The 20755-nt window shown below is 38.0% G+C and overlaps 1 protein-coding gene across 3 annotated transcripts in view; it reads right to left on the minus strand.

Moving 5' to 3' along the window:
• FBXL4 (F-box and leucine rich repeat protein 4) overlaps nucleotides 1-20505 on the minus strand; it is a 71325-nt gene extending 50820 nt beyond the window's left edge. Inside the window, exons 1-3 of one of the 3 annotated variants that reach the window (XM_056125061.1) lie at nucleotides 20374-20505; nucleotides 5009-5125; nucleotides 3747-4191 (exon numbers count right to left, since the gene is read on the minus strand). In XM_056125061.1, coding sequence (XP_055981036.1) covers nucleotides 3747-4165 — 419 coding nt within the window. In that variant the 5' untranslated portion in view covers nucleotides 4166-4191; nucleotides 5009-5125; nucleotides 20374-20505. Of the gene's footprint in view, nucleotides 1-3746; nucleotides 4347-5008; nucleotides 5126-20373 lie in introns of all 3 variants that reach the window. The other 2 variants (XM_056125059.1, XM_056125060.1) reach the window with 2 other exon arrangements.
• Nucleotides 20506-20755: the final 250 nt, after the last annotated feature.

A 20755-nucleotide genomic window follows, 5' to 3' on the forward strand; every position in this document is an offset into this window, starting at 1 on the left:
TGGTTTAATTTACCCTTTGGTTACTGCAATATAACAATAGCTGATACTGGAGGAATGCTTCAAGTCCAGCAAATAAGGGCCACTCAGGACTGCGAAATAATTGTCATACTGGTTCATAGTACATGTAGACTAAACCAGCCTACTTTATTGTTCAGCTTCAGTGAATTTGAGTCTCACTACGAACACTGGAATGTAAAATAGAAATCAACCTCTTCCAGGTGCTTTGCAATAAATAAATGCATAAACAACATATGCTCTTAAATTTAACTTAAATTGGATTATGATATACATTACATTATAAAAGTGAAAAAGTCAAGCTTAAAAAAGAGAATCAGGTAAAGAAGTTCTAAGAAGAAATATCAATTAGAGGAGAAATTCATTTTAATTGTATTTAATCTACTAAAGTTCTATCTTGCAAAATAAGCAAGGCAAGATACTGTGCCAATTTTAGTATGTTTGAACACCTTAGGAATAATGCTACTGAAATACCATTTTTGCTTCTGACTGCTATCTAATATGAACATATAATACGTTTCTATGCATGTATAAAAGTATTTTGATATGTAGGTATACCTACTTATTTCCTGCCTCCCAGACCTTCCCAAAGTGGAAACAAACTAGTGCCTGCTTTTGAAAGAACAGCAACAAAAATATTTAAACAAGAGTCTGGTCAATTCTAAGTTAAATTACGCTGATTCTTGGTCCACAAAAGTCAAGGAAATCAGACCCTGACACATTTGTATAAGTATGGCTTTAGGAACTCCAATGCTCTAAAGCAGTAAACTTTCTGTGCTAACCACCTTTTTTTCTCTATTTTCGTCACTTTACTATAGCATTGTCCTCCCATTGTTCATCGATTTGTTCGAGTGGGCCCAGTATCATCTCCGTTGTGAGACTTGTTGTTACTGTGTTTGGCATATCAAATACATCATGGGTAGCTTGCCAGGCTTTGCCGCTGCGGTTGAGATAGTCTTGGTAGCTTGCCGGGCTCTCCAAGAGGGGTGAAGGAATCGAACGGGGCTCAGCCAGCCAGCTGTGAGCAAGGCAAACGCCCTACTGCTGTGCTTTCGCTACTGTTAAGTCTTTAAAATACTCCTAACACCCACATAATCCGTTCCATTAATTTTTCTACCCAAATAATATCCCGATGAGTTTCTTTAATTATCATTTTCTCCTCTTTACCTTCTCTGTATCTTCTAAAACATGACCCCAACCAAGCCTGACTCCTGACTCTTACACAATCCCCGTTAAGATCTTACCTTCAGGGACAGGACATTCTGTATACCTGTTATACTTTCCTTCTTAACAGGCAAGAAATTAGAAGACTTTGAGCTCAACTAGAACTACTGGTAACTTTTCTATTTTACTCACTGAACAATAAAATAGAGGAGGAAGAAATGAGTTTTTATATTCTAAAGTACTGGAATGAGAAGTTCATTTCAAGGAAATAAAGTTCCATACTACTCCAACAAAAACACTTGTTTAACTCCTAAGGTGGGCATAGAACTGTCTTTTCCTTACTAATTTCCCAGAATCAACTTTTTTCTACCCATGTTCAATTAAAATAATGACAGTAGACTTCAGTGGTTCCCAAACAGAATGCGTGAGATGAAGCTTTCCAGGACTAATGTGGGAAAAACAGGAATTTACAAAACATGCATACACATCTATCTCTTGTGAAACTGTTAACAGTTGCTTGTTCAAAATTCTTATGCCAACTTTTCAGTATAAACTGAGATCTACTTATGAAATGATGGTAATGATAAATGATGTTGGTTTGGCACTTCATTTGTCTTTAATCTGTTTGACAAAATAATCTGACAATATCTGTTCCCTTATGATTATGTTTACTAATTTTTTACAGTCAACTTTTTGTACCCAAGCTCTACTAATATCTGATCAATTTTGTGTGTTTATTCTCAGATGTGCTTTCTTAGCTCCCATGAGCTTCTACCTGTAGCCTTGGTCAGTTCTTCAGAGAACTACTTGGGCTCCCCCACACTCTTGATTCAGATAGTGACACAGCCTGAAGATTTCCATTCCCTTCCCAAACTTCAATTCATTTCCAAGATAAATGAGTGTAGGAGTGGGAGAACCCTTTGCCTCTGGGCAGATTTGGACTTCAAATAAAATCATATCTGTGCTTGACCATCCTTCCCTACAAGGCATTCTCCACTTGACTGCTTTCCTCCTGAAGCAGTTCCACAATAAATCATTAACATAGAAATAAACCTCTCAAGGTCTACTCTGCTCCTGAGGAATGGATCTAAAAGGTCTATGTAATTCCAAAGACTAAAAACTACCAGTCTAGACCTTAAGAATGACACTCTGGGAGCTGGAGAGATAGTAAGCACCTCTCGGCAGGTAAGGTTCTTGCTTTTCTTGCATAAAGCAGATTCAGGTTTAATCCCCAACACCCAATACAGTCCCCTGATACTCACCAGGAGAAAGCCCAACTGAACATTGCCAAGTGAGGCCACCAAACAAAAAAGAATTAGTCTGATGCTTGCTACAGGTTCCTCACACTTCTTTAAAACACCAAGATCTTAACTCACAGCTTCACATTCATACGTGCCTTAGTCTCTCTACTTTTCCTACCCAACTATAAAGTCTCAAGTCTCAATCAACTCTCAGTTAAGTCACTTCCTCGAGGAAGACTTATCTGAGCCTCAGAGATGGGGCAGTTTTTCCCTCTGCCAACACATGTTCCCTGCAATCACATGATTCATTTCCGGACTGGCCTGCAAACTTGAGAATAAGAACCACCCATGTTTGACTCTGTTTTGTTCCCAGTTAGTGAACTGAGTTCAATAATGTTTCTGACAGTCAAAAAAATGCATAAAAAAGGTTAACAGTTACTGAAAACGAGCCAAAAAATTATGCAGGTTTTTTTCCCTGTATATTTTTCTCTCGTGAATTTTTAACATTTTTTAAAAACAATGAGACTTTTGTTGATTTCATGATCACTGAAACAAGGCCATTTTAATTTACTGCAATAACATGTGCTCAGTAGATTATTTTTCTCTGAAAAATAATGGTATTTTCTATGGAATAAAGCTAAAAATAAGTTAAGCAAGTTAGAAATTCATCTGTAAATAAAGTTTTGCTTTAATCACACTCACTACAACCCTCAAGCTAGTAAGCCAAATATATGACTTATACACAAAATCAGTTATATTGATGTTAAACTTTAGATCAGAGGAAATTACATATTTCATAGATCTCATGGCCAAATCTATCTAGCATTTTAGAAAAAATACATAACTTTCCATAGCATAAAGAAAATGAGAGAGACCAATAAATCAATTCTTATATAAAAACAATCCCACCCAAAGTACTTCTGCTTTTCCTCTCAAAGGGGCAGGGGGCAGAAAATTATATATTATACATCTATAGATCTATAATCTACCAGAAGTAAGAAAATGGAAACAACTATTTGCTTCTATCTACATAAAGAAACTCTGGAAAAATACAAATTAAGTGGGCATCAGAGGCTTCTCTGAGGGTGGGATGGATCCTAGGAACATGAAAAACAAGGTAAGATTGCTATGTAGCTTTTAGATAATTGTTTCATATGAGTATCTATTACTTACTCCAATTATTATTTTAAAAAAATTCATGAGGCTGAACTATAAAACCAAGAGAGAAAGCAGACCTCTCTACAAATAAATAATAGAAAACTCAAGTAGTAAAACAACCAAAACCTTTCATCCACATAACTAGGTCATTAAAAAAATGAGTCTCACCTTACTTCAGCTGGTAGACTTGGGGAATAGGGATTTGCAGAACAAGCCAGAATTCTAATGACTGCTCCAGGATGGTAGGTTTCCAGAACATGAACAGCTGTAGGATACACCTGATGTTCAAAAGTAAGTTCCACATAGTCTTGGCTCTGGAAATTAGGCGGCGTCCTCTTGAATGGTAAGGAAGCACTAGGACACTGATCCCACCATGTGCCATAAGTTCGAAACACAGCTGTCTGAGTGAAGTCACCAGAACTTGGGAAAACATTTGGTACACCTGCCAAATTCCACATGGTATAGGACATACTATTCTCACTCCCATAATGGGAACTGAAATCCACTACTTCTTTGGCATACTGGACTACCTCTGCATTGAGAGGAGAAGTCCGGCTGTTGGATTCTATAGTTCTACGGTTGTTCATCGTTTCTCCTCTTGTAGCTATCCTGGCTTGGCGCCGAAGGCATAGATAATAAAACATAGTCAAAACTGTTAACATGGGAAAGACTGGTGACAGCTAGATGTGAATTATGAAGCTTCAAAAGGTCAGGTGTCCTCAGCAAGATGCATGAACTCTTTGAAGAATGTTCTAAAAAAATGAATGGCTTAGTGAAACAAAAATAATTTAAATAAGCAGAAAATAATGCATGATAACAGGCATTTTAAACAATGTAATTTCCGGAATGAAACTGAAAATAAATGAGTTTTAAGCTGTAATTTTGAAGCTATACTCATGTGATGTAATTTTAAGAAATCTTATTGAAAATGCACACAATTTTATGCTAAATGGGACACAAACTGATCAAAGGTAATGGAAGATGTATGGTCCAAAAAAGTCTTACTTTATATGAAATTATAACCAACCATCAGGAAACAGTAAGTCCTTGAACTTTTAAGAATAAAATTATTTTAAATATATGGTGAACTACTGAAATACTGTTATATATCAAAAGGAATATTAGACACTGATATAATGTTACTTTTAACACATGATTTTCTACTATTGTTACTAGTTATATTAGTACTACATTAGACACTTGTTATATTGCTATTAATTACGCTTCCAAGCATGTTAAGTACAAATTTCACATTATGAGAATACAGCTTTCTGAAGCTGATGGTTAATCCAGGCCAACTCAATTAACTACCGTACACATCACAGATCACCAGACAGTATTTAATTTATAACTCTTAGCATTATTTGTTAGGTCAGTCCATGTCTGGTTGGCATCTGTTTTTTTGCCAACTACTGTTAGAAATCACTCACCCAAGATAGAATGATCACAGGATACACACAGGAAATGCAAAGTTGGCACTGGTCCATGTAGCCTGAAATTTACATGTCGAATTCAGTAGCTAATGCTGAAATGAGACATATCTTTACCTGTAATATAAGAATGTTAGAAAAATAGATTTATAACTTAAGACTCAAATACTATAAAAAATACTATAGATAAGCAGCTCTTAATGAGATACAGAATTTTTAAGCCAATCAGGCCACATTTCCTGAGTTTTCTAAACATTTTTGAATAACTAATGTATCTTTTTATGTTATGTTAGAACTGTTTTTTTTTTAATAAACTTTCTATATAAGGAGGTTACAATCCACTGCCTGGGGGTCAAACTATGACGGCATATATATTTTATGGGACCAAGTGATGTTTTTAAATTTTTGGACTAGTTTGCAATCTTTAATAACTGAGAGGCCCTGTTAAAAGGCCTGAGTTCAGAGGCTGCTATTGTTCCCAGCCAGTTCTGCAGCTTGCAACACAGTCCTGACCCACCACAGTGAGTAGGTGTCCTCTTAAACCTACACAAACAAGGAAATATCTTTTGGGGGGCGGGGGAGGGGCATGAATGAACAGTAAAGTCTTAAGTTTAACTTCTCCTAAATAAAAAGAATGAAATTTACCAATCTTTTTAGTAGAGTTTTAGAAGACTGTTTAGAAAGAAAAGAATCTTTCAAAAGTTTAGAACTAGGTTTATAAAACATGAAATGCCTTCTACTGGTTTTTTTCTTACCTATATGAGAATCTAAATTTCTAGCATTGTCATTTCAAGAATTTTCTCTGGCTAGATTGATTTCTTCTGATCCAACCCAGAAAACTCAGTCAAGTCAAAACACCCTTCATATTTTACTTTAAGTCTCTCTACCTCTTTCAGTCCCTTCCCAACCATTTTATTTCAAGGTTCCGTAGCTACTAGCAGAGAGGCACCACCATTATATCAGATATATACCCTCGCTCTACAAGGGTCACTGTTTAGATCTGGCCAATGATCTTCTTTTCTCAAAGTATTCAGCACACAAGAAGGCAGAAAATATCTGACATTTGGTGACAAGAGAAGTGATGAGCAAAGAAACAAAAATACTAAAGCCTAAAATAATTTAGAATTACATAACAGCATACTTCTGTTTCTAAACCCCAGCTACATTCTAACACACACTGAAATGCTTGATCAAGTCGAACCAGTGAACCAGGGAGTAATGAACTGAGCTTGAAACAAGGAAAATCCGGACTCGTGAGAAACAAAGAGGAAAGTCAAGGAGCAGAGGGTGAGAGCTAGAGTGATGATGACGACTCCTGGAGTCAGTTATAGGCCTGAACAGTTACACCATTTCATGCTGGAGGTTATTTTAATCCACAGGCCACATTTGGAAGGACCTCTACAAAGATAGAAATCAAGACCCCAGCCTTGAAACCAGGAATATGAAAAATAAGCTCAATGGCCATGAAGCTGGAGGAATCAAGACACCACAAATGCAACAGAAGTTGTAAGGTGGAAAACCAGAGCCTTATTTTGGCACATTCACACTGTCATCATAGTTTAATAGCCCTACCAAATTCCCAGGTCAAACATTAACATAGAAAAAGTTACTCTGAATCGACAGAAGTTTAACATTTGGAAGAGGAGAAAATCTATTTGCAGAATTGTTTCTACATGGGTCAGAGAGAAAATGAAGCACGAAAAGAGGGGCAATCAGGAGGCAGACTCATTAAGTGAAGAAATTTGTACTCCAAGAACAAGAAATGATAGAAAAATCTGAAAAAGCAACATTATTAAATAAGGGACCTCTGCAGTATGTGTTGCTTGCACTGATATTTAATGAACTGATGACTCACTTCAGAACACAGTAACAACAAGTGCTGAAATACAGGTCATGTAGTAAGAATGGGGAAAAAGTAATTAGTTTTTTACTTCTTTTATTCAAACATGCCATTGTGTCAAATAAAAACAATTTTACAAAAATGCACAAATCTCACATTAACACACAAAATTTTAATTGTATACAATTCACTTAATCATATATACTTTATTTTAAAATAGGCCACATCAGGTAGATCAAGAGGGTGACTTTATATATATTCTGGAGCGATAGCACAGCGGTAGGGCGTTCGCCTTACAAGCGGCCAACATGGCCGACCCGAGTTCGATTCCTCCACCCCTCTCGGAGAGGCCGGCAAGCTACCAAGAGTATTCGATATGCCAAACACAGTAACAACAAAGTCTCCAATGGAGACGTTACTGGGCCCGCTCGAGCAAATCGACGATCAACGGGAGGGCCTTTTCTTAAAAATAAACTTAAACTAAAAAAATTAAATTTAGAAAATAAAGAATAATACAAGTATCCAATTCAATGAATAGATTAGCTAACTTGAATGACTTTATTTCTAGAAATCTTCAATGACAAAGTCATCTGCTATGGTGGACAGATGAGCTTGACTATATCATCTTAGGACATCAATCTTAGGACATCACTTCTCACTCCACAGGTATCTATAAACTGCTTCAACTAAGCTCCCTTTCTTTACTTTCTTTATAAAACTGCACTTATTGGAAAGTGAAAATTTTATAAAACCAAAGAAACACCTACAAAACGTCAGATTTTCACTGGGAACTTCCACAATAATTTCTTTCAGAAAAGATTCAAATTGTGAAAGTCAAATTCTATTTAACAAACTATGTAACTCTTTCCCAGACAGCTTTTAGCATACTAGGTGATGGGATAATATAAAAAGTAAACAACTGTCGGGCAACATCAATTTAAAGCTGTATTTAAGTAAAAATTTACACTGAGATAATATATATGTGAAGATGAATTATAAACTGAAAATTTCTTCTCTGTAGAACTATTTGTGGATGTTTTGGTTCTTCCCTCCATGGATAACAATCCTCTTTGGAGTTAGTTTTTATGAAATAAAGAACAAAAGTGTATAGGATACTAAAAAATTTGTATACTTATTCTTTCCAGCAGTATTATCCCATAAATGTAATGAAGCTAAAACTTACTTTTAACATAAAAAAAGAGGAATGTGCAAACCCAAACACACTGTTAACATCCTTAATTGATTCCAAACTCCCTTCTAATCTACCAAGATGACATATCAAGTGTTTTAGGGTTGGGCAAGAACATATGGGGAAGAAAGGATAGCTCCCTCTACTTTTCCCTGGGAAATGAAGCCGAAAAAGGAAATAGAGCCATAGTCTCAGGACTCATTTGGGCAGCAACGACCAACACAGAAGTCCAAATTGTCCATGTACTGTCTGGACTTTTGCCAAAGCATGAAAGTAATTTGTGATAAGCAATGAATATCCCAATGGGCACTGAACCAAATGAAAAAGATACAAGAATTCTGCTTTATGAGGATAATGGGATTCAAAGACAAAATGATTTCCCCACCTGGTGCAAATATATAAATACTACTCTGTTACTCAAAATTTGTTTGAAAGAGGAATATTAAATATAAATTTCAGATTTCCCCCACTTCATTCAAAACACAAATTTTTAAGGTGCTCACAACATACAAAACTAAGATTTTCTTTTTAATAAAGTCAGAATTCAAATAGGGTCATCTTTATTTTATTAACTGTTTAATCACTTATCAAAATGATCATGAGATATGCAACTGTACCACACTGAACCTTTATACTAACACAATAAAAGCATATAAATCAAAAGCCATTTTAACTTGTATCATGAGACTTTCATACTCCTTGGGAGACAACTTGCTTTATAGGACATGGTGATTTTATTGTAATACGACGTTATTTTCAAACACATCTTTCATATTATAAAATGTTCAACAAAGTTAAATAATAGAATTACAGAGAAAGCAATAACAGTGGAAAAGAGAAATTAAGAGGTAGAGACAAGGGAGAACATATGTTTTCTACTGAGATTTGAAGTGAGACAGGGAGTCGATGAGGCGGAGAGAAGCAGGATGGCAGGAACTGCAGAGAAGACGGCTTGTGCTTCAGCAGAGGAAGGAGGAAGGAAAAGGACTTGCATGAAACAAACAAAAGGAGGCAACTGGAATGAGCTTGAGTCAGGTCAATGAAAGGCCGAATTCACGGTGTTAGGAAAGAACCTGGAAAACAAGTTGAAAGCTCAAAAAAGGATTCTCAACTGCTGTTAAAAAGACATGACAAACATGGGAGGACAGAAAAACTGAATCAATCATATACTGAAAGTAAAACATAACACAGTACTTACTTGCAAAGTGGCCCCGATGTCAAAGAAGTAGTAGGAAAAGACAGGAGTTAGACAGGTTTGCAGCACAGGCAAAGAGCATAAATAGTAACAAATGAAGGAATACGGCCTTTTCTGAATCCTAATAAAAGAGATATTAACTTGAAGAAAGGAATGATTAAAACTAGTAATCATGATATAGGGAAATGAAAAAAAATCAATAAGAGTGGAATTGGGGGCCTAAAGAAATAGTGTAGTGGGTATTTGCCTTGCTTGCTGTGGACCAAGGCTGCTTCCCTGGTGCATAATGGTCCTCAGAGTCCACCAGAAATGATCCCTGAGTGCAGAGCCAGGAGTAAGCTAGAAGTAAGCACCTCTGGGTCTGACCCCCAAACAAAATAAAACAAAACAATCCCTACCCCCACCCCCAAAATTGAATGGAATTACCAGGGCCAGATAGGTACAATAGACAGGGCATTTGCCTTGCACCCAGCAGATTATCTTCAATCTGCAGCATCACATATGGTCCCTGGAGTCCTGCCAGGAGTGACCCCTAAGCACAGAGCAAGGAGTAAGCCCTGCATATTGCTGCATGTGGCTCAAAATAAACAAAAACCACTGTACTTATATTTGAATGTATGAAGTAACTGAAACTCATATTAAGTTCCCTTTCTAAACTCTTTTCTCTAGCAGAGGCTCCCAAACTTACCTGCCCACCACTTTCTTTTCAGAAAAACAAACAAAAAAATGTGTACTCAGCATTCCTTGACTATGACTCCCCTTGGGTCATTCCAGCATCCTGTGGTGGGGCGTACTGCCCATTTGGGAGAAGACTGATTGAAAAGTCCCATTTGAGAAAAGACTGATCAAAAAGTCCTAAAGTGACTTGCATGTCACTACTTGTTCTTATGTCTCCTCACTGGGTATTCTTCCTCATTCCACAGACATACAAGGGTACTATAAAAGGAAGGGTCTCTTTGGGGAAACATGATGTCATCTACCCTAGACACCTCTCGCTCGCCCCCTTCCATTCCCACAAAATCACCACTCTCACTACAAACCCAACAAACATCTACATCTCTCACCTGGGCACAAGCTTTTGCACTTCTGCAGCTTCAGCTTTTCCACGGGGGTGGGGTTGTTCTGCAATGCCCTCACTCCTCTGTTCGCAATGCTCATACTTCCTTTAAAGATTAGGTGCACATCTTAGCTCCAGCCCACTTTTTCTTTACTCTTACTTTTTGTGTGTCATTTCTTACATGTGAAGCTATTTCTTTAAGAGGCTTTGAATTCCTCAAGTTCAGAGACTGTGTCTTAATTATAACTATGCCCTTAGGGCCTAGCATATGCCAATATATGCTCAATAAACATTTGTTCTATTTTTGAAGACTGGCAGAGTAGGTGGTAGAAGAGAATTAAAATAAACAAGTTTTTTAATGAACACAGAAATTAAACCAGTGACTAAGGCACAGGTAGATTTCCCCCCAACCCCCGCCCCCCCCAAAAAAAGCAGAAAAAAAAGTTTCTTATCTTGATATATAGAAAAAGAATTGATAATAAAAACCGAAACACAATAGGTAAGAATCAAATGTATGAACTTCTTTGAAGCCATCCAATAAGGAATAGTATATATATTGAAATTTTACTGTTCAAAGAGAATGTAAAAAAGTGGTAACTTCTGTAAGTACAAAAGCAGCCCCTGAATACATAAAAGAGACTTGACCTTGGACACAAAGAAACTCTGATTGAAATTAAAGAAAGATTCATGAAAGAGATGATTGGAGAGGGAAAAGAAAGCTATTTTCTCAACTATAATGATTTTTTTTATAACACTAAATCTATGTTAAAACCTCTGGATGATGATGGAGAACTGGAAAAAAACTGAATGAAAGCTTTAAAAGAAAAAAAAAGATAACGGAGTAAGAGGGAAGAGACAGGCCAAAAGAGGCAACAATATCAGAGCAAAGGCAAAAAAGACAGGTTAATATTGTTCTGGTATTAGATATGCTAGAGAGGAGCCAGGATTCCATGTGAGCAAAAGCATTCCATTTCCAATGTCATAATCATTTACATTCCAATGTACCATGCTGAAAAAATTGTAACAGCTGTCAGCAAGGAGACTAGGGATGCAGTTCTATTACTTTATGTGTGTGTGTGTGTCTGTCTCTCTCGCTAAGTAAATCCATCTCCAGTTAGAACATTTTTATTGTGATTACATTTTTAATCAACAAGGCTCCAACAAAAAATAAATGGCGAGTGCTCTTAATGGAATCAAATGGATGATCTGAGAGAACAGAGACTCCTACCCAAATTCACAGCTTCTTAAAAAATCTAGGCAAATAAAACAAAGAGAAAAGCCAGGAAGAATGAGAGAGACAGAGAGAGAGAGAGAGAGAGAGAGAGAGAGAGCAAATCTTGAAATCTTGACATGTACCTCTCTCTTCAAGGAACTAAGGAAGGCGCCAAATACAACTTACTGTGGTACAGAGTAGACTTTCTAAATTTCTGCTGAATTTATGAATAAATGGCAAGGACTAAGCAAGAAGTGTCTAAAAGGTCAAACTTGAAAAGTTCTTGTCAGAAATCAAGAGATAGATGAGCTTTAGAATGAATTTAAACTAGAGGTTGACAATGCTTGCTTCTGCAGAATATCTTCTCTCCCTAGACTTTAGCAAGCACATCTATGTTTAAGGAACATTTCATTAACAATCTTTAATTGTTGGAGAAATTAAGGAGTCAATCTTTAAAAAATAAAAAGTAGAATCAGAATGAGGCCCAATGACAGAGCACATGCTGCAGACTTAGTTCCCAATACTATGAAAGGAATTTTTAAAAATTATGCTTAGAAGAGCTACAGATTAAAGATTTTCTTCAAAGTGCAGCATGTTTCTAATTACACAGATATCATAATTACCATATTCATAATATTTAAGACAAAAATTTTAACAATTGGGGATATCAGAAGCCATACAGCTCAATACCAGCTATGCATTTCACAAATTAATACTCTACCTAATAAAAAGATATTTAAATACTGGAAAGATATCATGGCATGTAAGGTGTTTGCCTTGCATGTGGCCAACCCAGGTAAGAAGCTTCCCTGAGCACAAAACCAGGAAAAGTCCTGAGTATAACTCCAAAACAAATAAAAAGCTAATTAAGAAAATAAAAAGTGAATTTTCAGTGTTACATTCCTGGTAAAAAAACTCAAGGACAAGATCACATCAACTGCTGAAAGAGCAATTAAGTAAAATGATATGACATTGTTAAATTAACTTTGGGGTTATGATTTACATTCTAAAATACTCCATTTTTATTGTACAATTCATGTTGTGTTTGACAAAAGTTTTGACAAATATATACTAACATAACCACTACCATCACCAAGATTCAAAATATTTCCAACAGCCCTCCTTAACCCATTTCCAAAGTACCCGTATCAAGTAAAAAAAACTCTGCTTTCTGCCACTATAAATCAAATTATACTTTATCACAGGATCAGATATAAATGAAAAATATGCATGAAGTCTTTTGTGTTATTATCTTTGATATATCCCTATTATCATAAGTTTGTTGCTTTTTATTGAATTATACTGAGTGATATAATATTGCTCTGATATCGAGGAGAATCTTTTCAAGTCTATTTGCCATTTGAACCTTTTGTGAAGCTATTCATTTTTAAACCAGATTTTATTTTTTAATTTTGAATTATAAAGTTCTTTATACATTCCACACATGAGCTCTTGACCAAATGTTTTGCAAATAATTCTCTTAGTCTATGCTTGTCCTTTAACCTACTTTTAAGAATTCACTTTTTTCTTTTATGGAGTAGTATTTTTAAATTTAAAAAATCATTTTACTTAAGTATCATGTATAGTTTCAAAAAAGTAAACTCTGGAACAAATAGCATTTAATATCTTAAATATGGGAGTTGCTAATTATAGGTGAATAAAATTTTATGATATACAAAATTGGATGGGTTGGAGCGATAGCATAGATGGTAGGGCGTTTGCCTTGTACTTGGCCAAGCCGGGTTCAATTCCTCTGCCTCTCTCGGAGAGGCTGGCAAGCTACCGAGAGTTATTACGCCTGCACAGCAAAGCCTGGCAAGCTCCCCGGGATGTATCTGATATGCCAAAAACAGTAACAAGAAGTCTCACAATAGAGATGTTACTGGTGCCCGCTAGAGCAAATCGATGAACCATGGGAGGACAGTGCTACAGTGCTCCCGAACTGGATGCTGCAAATACTTTCAGTTGGAATGAAAACTGACAGTCATTTTGGTAGAATTCAAGCCTTTTTATCATAAAGTTCAATATATCTTTATCAAATCATCTAAGCAATCCCATTCCAAGGTTTTTACATAAGTATATGGAATGGCTACATTACCCTGACACAATGTTCATAACAGATTTGGCCATAATCATTCCAATATTGAAACATCTAACATTTAAGATGTCTTTCATAGGGATAAAGGGCAAACAGCACTCAGTCAGGTAAAGAAATGAGGAACCAGAGCAATAGTATAGAGTGTAGGGCATTTGCCTTGCGTATGTCTGACCTGTGTTCAATCCCCAGTGCTCCCCCCTGCATCACTAGAAGCTAAATGCACAACAGATCCTTGAGAGTATTGCCAGGAGTAAACCCTAATCACTGCCCAGTGTGGCCCAAAAAACAAAGGAAGAAAAAGAGAAAAAGAAACGAATCACTGATAGACAATATGCACAGATGTATCTTAAAATATATTTGCAATTTTAAAAGCCGTACCCAAAGATGATTAGTATGCAATCTTTTTGACATGATACTCTAAGAAAGATAAAACCATGAAGCGCCTGGAGTGATAGTGCAGAGGGGAGGGTGTTTGCCTTGCATGCGGCGGACCCAGGTTCGATTCCCAGCATCCCATATGGTCCCCCGAGCAATGCTAGGAGTGACTCCTGAGTGCAGAGCCAGGAATAAACCCTGAGCATCGCCATGTGTGACCCAAAAAGCAAAAAAAAAAAAAAAAAAAAAAAAAATTCCTTTTTGAGGGAGCTCAGATAAAGAAGGGAACACCAAATAAAGGTGTTGGGAGGATCCTCTCAGGATGGGAGAAGCATGCTGAAAGTAGACTATAGACCAAATATGATTGCCACTCAATGTTTCTTTTGCAAACCACAACACCCAAAAGGAGAGAGAGAACAGAGGGGAATGCCCTGCCACAGAGACAGGGTGGGATGGGGGGGTGGGAGGGATACTGGGATCCGTGGTGGTGGGAAGGGAGCACTGGTGGAGGGATGGTATTTGATCATTGTATGATTAAAACCCAAGCACAAAAATGTGTAAATCTGCAACTGTACCTCATGATGTCTCACTATTAAAATTTTTTTAATAAATAAATAAATAAATAAATAAGAGAAAGGAAAAGAAGAAATTTTTAAAAAATCCCTTTTTGCCAGAGTTAAGGAGGAAAACAAGTGTTGACTTCCATCTTAAATTGCAAGTTAAACAAGTAATTAGAGCAAATGGTCTCCAATAAAAGTTAGAACAGAAAATAGTTTTTAAAAATAATTTAAAAGAATATACAACAAGTTTTTTTAAAGTGTTAAAATAGCAATTTTAGTGTAAATTAACCAGATATGTAGTCCATAAAGTTAATTAAGAAAGTTAAAACAAATTTTAAGTTCTTGGAAATTGGTGGTTAAAATAAAATTTAAAATTTAAATTAAAAAATGACATAAAAAACAGATGCAAGAAACTTAATAACTATATAAAATGGGTTTAAGAAGAAACCAATGCTTATGGAACTCAAGTTAATGCTTGAAGATAATGTAATATTTTAGAAATTCTAAGGGGAAATAGTGACTCAAACTCTGATTATATAAAAAAACAAAACATATTTTTGGAAATTCAATTATACTTCAAGAAGGTTTTTTTTTAAAAAATTACTCAAGAAAGTATTCCAGTCAAAATCCAAAAGAATTAAAATGATTTTTTAAAAGCACAGACATAAAATTGAAGTAACTAGCTAAATCTTTATCATTACATGTACAGTACTAGTGAAGTTGAAAAAGATTATTCGAGGAAAAAATAGAAGCACGAAAGAAAGCAAATTAATAAAAATCAAGAATGTAGAGAAAGAAGATGTCAAGTTTTCATTTTATTAAATGGAGGTATGAGGTCAAAGATCAGTTATACATGGCTTTAGAACTTCCAAGCTTACAGAGGAGGAAAAAAAAGGAAAAGTAAATATGAATAGGTAAATTTTTTCCTATTAAAAGATAAACCTTTTGCACAAGAAATATTTGTTATAAAACGGCTCTGTACTTTGGTGATGGATCTACATAAAACTGCAGAGAACCAAAGGTGAAAACACTGGTGCATGAAAACTGTTATCTTAGTAAGATCTGTAGATTGAACCAACAACAATTTTCTGAGTATAATATTGTGCTAAGTTATATAATATGTCTCTATAGAAGGAATCTCAGTGAAATATGCATAGGATCTTTCTGTATAATATCTTATAACATCATGTGAACTGAATCTTAAAATAAAAAAATTAATTGGACCAAGAGACACTACAGGGGCTAAGGCACTCGCCTTGAAGACTGTAGACCTAGGATGGGCCATTAGCATCACAGATGGCCAACCAAGCACAGAAGAATGATACCTGAGCACAGAGTCAAGATTACATGCAAAAACTACTGGGTAGGGCCCCCAAACCCAAAAAATCAATTACAGTCAATAACAGTTTTTTTTAAGTTTCTAATGCAAAAACTAAATTCCCAACTCCAAGAAGAGAACATCTGAAAGATAAACCAAAGTCCAAGTTTATGTTTATGAGGAAGGCAAGTAAGCAGAACAACATAGAATGACAATATGTGGGTAATAAGATGTATCTCGTACATGTAAAACTGATTAAATTGCAATAATGGTAATACAACATAAAATCAGGTGAAGAATATAAACACTGGAGCAGGGGAGATAGTGAAGTAGAGCACTTTGCACAGGACCAACCCAAGTTCAATCTCTAGAACCTCTTATGGTTCCATAAGCCCCACCAGGAGTGACCCCTGAGCAGGACCAGCATAGCCCCACCACGACTATCCAAATACATATAAACACAAATAAGGATACAAATGACCAGTAAACACTTACAAATACTCAACTCTGAAATAGTAATAAAGTAGTATCTTTAATCCACAGCTGCTAAAATGTAAGACATGTTTTATTTAGCAGTGGTTATTTTGAGATGATTCTTATCTCTCACATCTGCATGTCTTTAAATCAGGGGCACTGAGAGCCTTTATTCCTGAGGAGTGGTTTTCAACCAATAGTCCACAAATAGGTACCAGTCCACAATGTAAAACATTGAAAACTATCTTTTCAAGGATTTTTCTTTTGTAACACCTTTGGATCATAAAGAGAGGTCTCCCCCTGAAGAAGCAGAAGGCACATACACAATCAGGTAAAGCAAAGACAATTTCTCTCTCGAGCAGACAATTTCTCAGGTAGGTTCATCTGCAGTCTACTGATGAAGTTTCAGGTTCCCTAAACTAAGGGGTTCCTTTACTTCACCATAATCGGTTGTGTTTCAGAATCATCTAGTTTGTGGTCATTATCATCCTATGGAAACTGGAGCTCAAGGAAGTGGTACAAGAAAAAAAAAAAGTGATTCTTTGGCTACTGTTATTGTCAAGCTTTGTCTCTAACCCAGGAGTCAGTCTCAAGTCTTTAAAGCATCCATTAGACTTGTAAATAGGATTTCCAGTAGGGTAGAACCTAAGATCTTTGGCAATTCCTGGCAATATGGCTGCAGCAATATTCTTGTAAGTTGTATAAATGTACTCTTACACAATTTTTTGAAGAACAATATAGCACTATTCAAAATTAAAGCATATATAGTCATTGACCCAGTAATTCTATACCTAAGCAATTACAAAAAAAAAAGCAGAAATATACATTAAAAAGATGGTCACTGCAGTTTTGTTCACAACAGAAATGCATTCTGAACAGCTTAAGTATCAACAGGATTAGTCTATCCTCTAAGTCTAAAAGGGTAATGTTATCACTGACACAGAATGACATTCATTCATCAATTATTACTAACCAGAACTTATGGGAAAAGATATACAGTACCTTGCCACTTAGAATGAAAAGCCCAAATGTAGAATTATCCATGTGTGTTTAATGCTTGGAAGGAAAAAAAATGACGAAGCAGTGATGATCTGTGCAAAATAGAGTTCCTAGGTAGACAGATAAACAAGCCAATGTCTCCACTGGCTTTTTCTACGCATTAAGACTTAAATTATTATTTTTTGCACGGGGGTAGGCCACTCTGAGTTGTGCTCAGGACTTATTCCTGGCTCTGTGCTCAGGAATCACTACTGGTGGGGTTCAGGAGGCAGTATATAGTGCCAGAGATTGAACCCTGGGAAGCCTCATGCAAGGTAAACACCTTCCATATTGTACTATCTCTCTGGCCCAACTTAAAAGACTAAATATATTTATCTTATGATTTAATAAAGTTTTCATTATAGAAAACACTGGAAAAGTCACTGTATTTAAGATGTTCACATAAATACAACTGGAACTGGGGTTACTAGAGTTGTTTCTTCTACCAATACTTATTTCTTAGAGCTGCTAAAACCAGGAACAGAACACCTTGAATCATGGCTGATGAGGAAAGACACTCCACATCTAGCAGTGTAAAACCAAAAGACAAGTAAATTTTGGGTCAAACTGCTCTTCCATGTACAACTCTGAGAATCAACTCTACATGGAAAGTTCTAACTAGAAGTCAGGAATGGGATTTATTAATGATTCAACAGGCCATGGGAAATGCAAGCTAAAACTATTTCAAATGCAGGCGAGACAGAGACAAGTGTGTGTGCATGTGTAAAATTGTACGCATATATGTAAAATACAGGGTAATTTATACACTCTCCACATGCTCAGACGAGCCTAACACATAAAAGGAACCAGCAGAGGAACCCATGTGTGTGGGATCCAGGACTGCGATCTCCAAGCCTGCTCCAATGGGGACTGGGCCTCCTCTACCCAGATCCCTCGTCTTCCAGTAGCTAGACAGTTACACCCACCAACTGCCCCAGGCCCGTGTAATCCCATCAAAGGCCAAGATTGAGAGACTATAAAACCAAGCTCCTGGCAGCACGAGAAGTGCCACCTCGAGACCCTTTATTGTCTAGTTCTAGCTCTCAGAGAACACAACAAGCTACTGAGAGTATCCTGCCCCCACAGCAGAGTCTGGCAAGCTCCACATGGTGTATTTGATATGCCAAAACCCAGTAACAATGATGGGTCTCATTCCCCTGACCCTGAAAGAGCCTCCAAAGTGGCACTTGCTAATATCTCAGGGCTAGGACAAATGGAGACGTTACTGATGCCTGCTCGAGGAAATCAATGAACAACAGTATGACAGTGATACAGTGATGTATATATACACATATATAGAAAAACAGTAAGAACTTCCTTTAAGTATTTCATTACAAAAATACTTAGTGAAATTCACAATAGGCCATACTCTTTAAAATCACTAGATACTAAAATACATTATCACCAATCCTAAGTATCCTGGGGGGTTGGATTCAGGAATCCAAACCCATCATGTTCAAATCAGTAAGATAGAATGGCACAGTATTTACAAATAGTCTGTATTTTAAATCATCTCAAGATTACCTAAAGTCCCCAATACAAAATAAATATCATGTAAATATGTTATACTACATTGTTTAGGGAATAATGACAACAAAAAAGTCACACTGTGTGAGGGTATGCAGGAAAAAGTCCCAAGAACCAGGGTCTAATTTACAGTACCGGTTACCATTAGGAGAAAATATATTGGACCAAAAATGATGGGTTACTGGCTAACAACCTTGGGGGGGAGGGGTGGTGGTAGGGATGGGGGGAAAGGGGCCTCACGTCCTTTTGAGAACTAAAATACAGATGAGGAATATAAAATTTTTCAATATCAAAAGTCCATTTAAATTACAACAGTGATGTATGTTTATGTACAATTCATGTGGTAAAAGGCCTAAGGTCCACGAAGTTAAAATAAAGTTTATTAACAAAAAATGAAGTGGATAAAGCAATGAAACTAAAAGCATACAGAAAGGAAGAGAACTTAAATTTTTTCCCCTGCTAATCGGTCATATTTGGAAGCTACAGAAAAATAGTATTTTAAGATGCAATTGTACACAGGGCTACAATTGCGTTACTCAACCGTAGACTTACTAAAAAGAAATTAACCGTTTTCTATATCTAGCTGACCTCTGATTTTCAAGTTGGTAAAAGCAACAGAAGGGAAGCGCATGAAAATGTAGGGTGCAGAAAAACAAGATTCCGAGAAAGCGGCTTTAAAAGGTCAGTAATCAGAAAGTATTGAAAGGAAGAATTGAATATGAGAGTGCCTGGTGATGCATGTCGCCCAAGACAAGTACCTCTAGTCTCTTTCCCCAAAAACTGCATTAAAGGGCCAGACACGGCGGATGTCCGCGAGTCCCCCGGGAATAAAGCCAGCCGCAGCTCCTTTCCTACAGGTTTCGCTCATCTGTTGACTTTCTCATCATTTGCGTGTTTCAGTTAATGAATGCAATACCGAAGCTTCGTGGCAATGAACATTTGCAAAACTAGGGGCAGCCCAAAGTACTCTCAAGGTAAGCAAGGGGTAACAGAAAAGGCCCAACGGATGGTCGTCATCCTGCTACCCTCTAAGGCCACCTCGGACCACAGAAACCAGTTTGTGGGAAAGGTCTCTGTGTGGCGGTCCTGCACAGACTCGGGCCCAAAGTCGTGAGATGCGGGGGGCTCCAGCAGCACGCGCAGACGACAAGCACACGGGAGGGCGGCAGGCGAGGGTCCGCAGGGTCGGCATGGCCTGCAGATGCCCAGGTGTAAACAAGCCCTGCGGCGCAGCGCGCGCCGGGACGCCGCCACCTAAAGGCCCTAAGGCCAAGACTGGGGCAGGAAAAGCCGCGCCTGCAGCACCCAGGCAGTAGTCGGGGGTCCCTTTCCGCGACCGCGACAGTGACCTGCGGGACCTCTCGGCCGGGCGCCTCGGCTCCCCAAAGCCCGACGCCCCGCCCTGGACCGGCCCCGCCCCAGAGACGAAGGAGGATGACCGAGAGCCGCAGAAGGGAGAAGTAAAAAAGAAGGGGCCGTACCCTGCTGGGTCAGGAGCGGCGCGCGCCGAAGGCTCCGCCAGCGACCGGGCGGCAACGGGAGGCCCGACTGCGGGGGCGGTTCCCGGACTCCCGCGTTGCGGTGCTGGCCCGGCCCAGCGCGACCCGGAAGGAAGCCGCGGAAGCGGAGAGAAGGGGCGGGACCGGGGGAGAGGGGCGGAGCGAGAGGAGAGACGGGGCCAAGCCCGCGGGGAGGCGGGGCCAGGGCCGTGGGGGCGGGGTCAATACGGGGAGGCGGGGCCAGGCCCTCGGGGAGGCGGGATAAAGCCAAGGGGGGCGGAGCCAGGCCCTCGGGGAGGCGGGGCCAGGCCCGCAGGGAAGCTCTGAGCGGCTCCCGCAGGAAGCCCTCTGGGTTTCTGCACCG

Source organism: Sorex fumeus, unplaced genomic scaffold, assembly GCF_029834395.1.
Source record: "Sorex fumeus unplaced genomic scaffold, SorFum_2.1 ptg000054l, whole genome shotgun sequence".
Classification (NCBI taxonomy): domain Eukaryota; kingdom Metazoa; phylum Chordata; class Mammalia; order Eulipotyphla; family Soricidae; genus Sorex; species Sorex fumeus.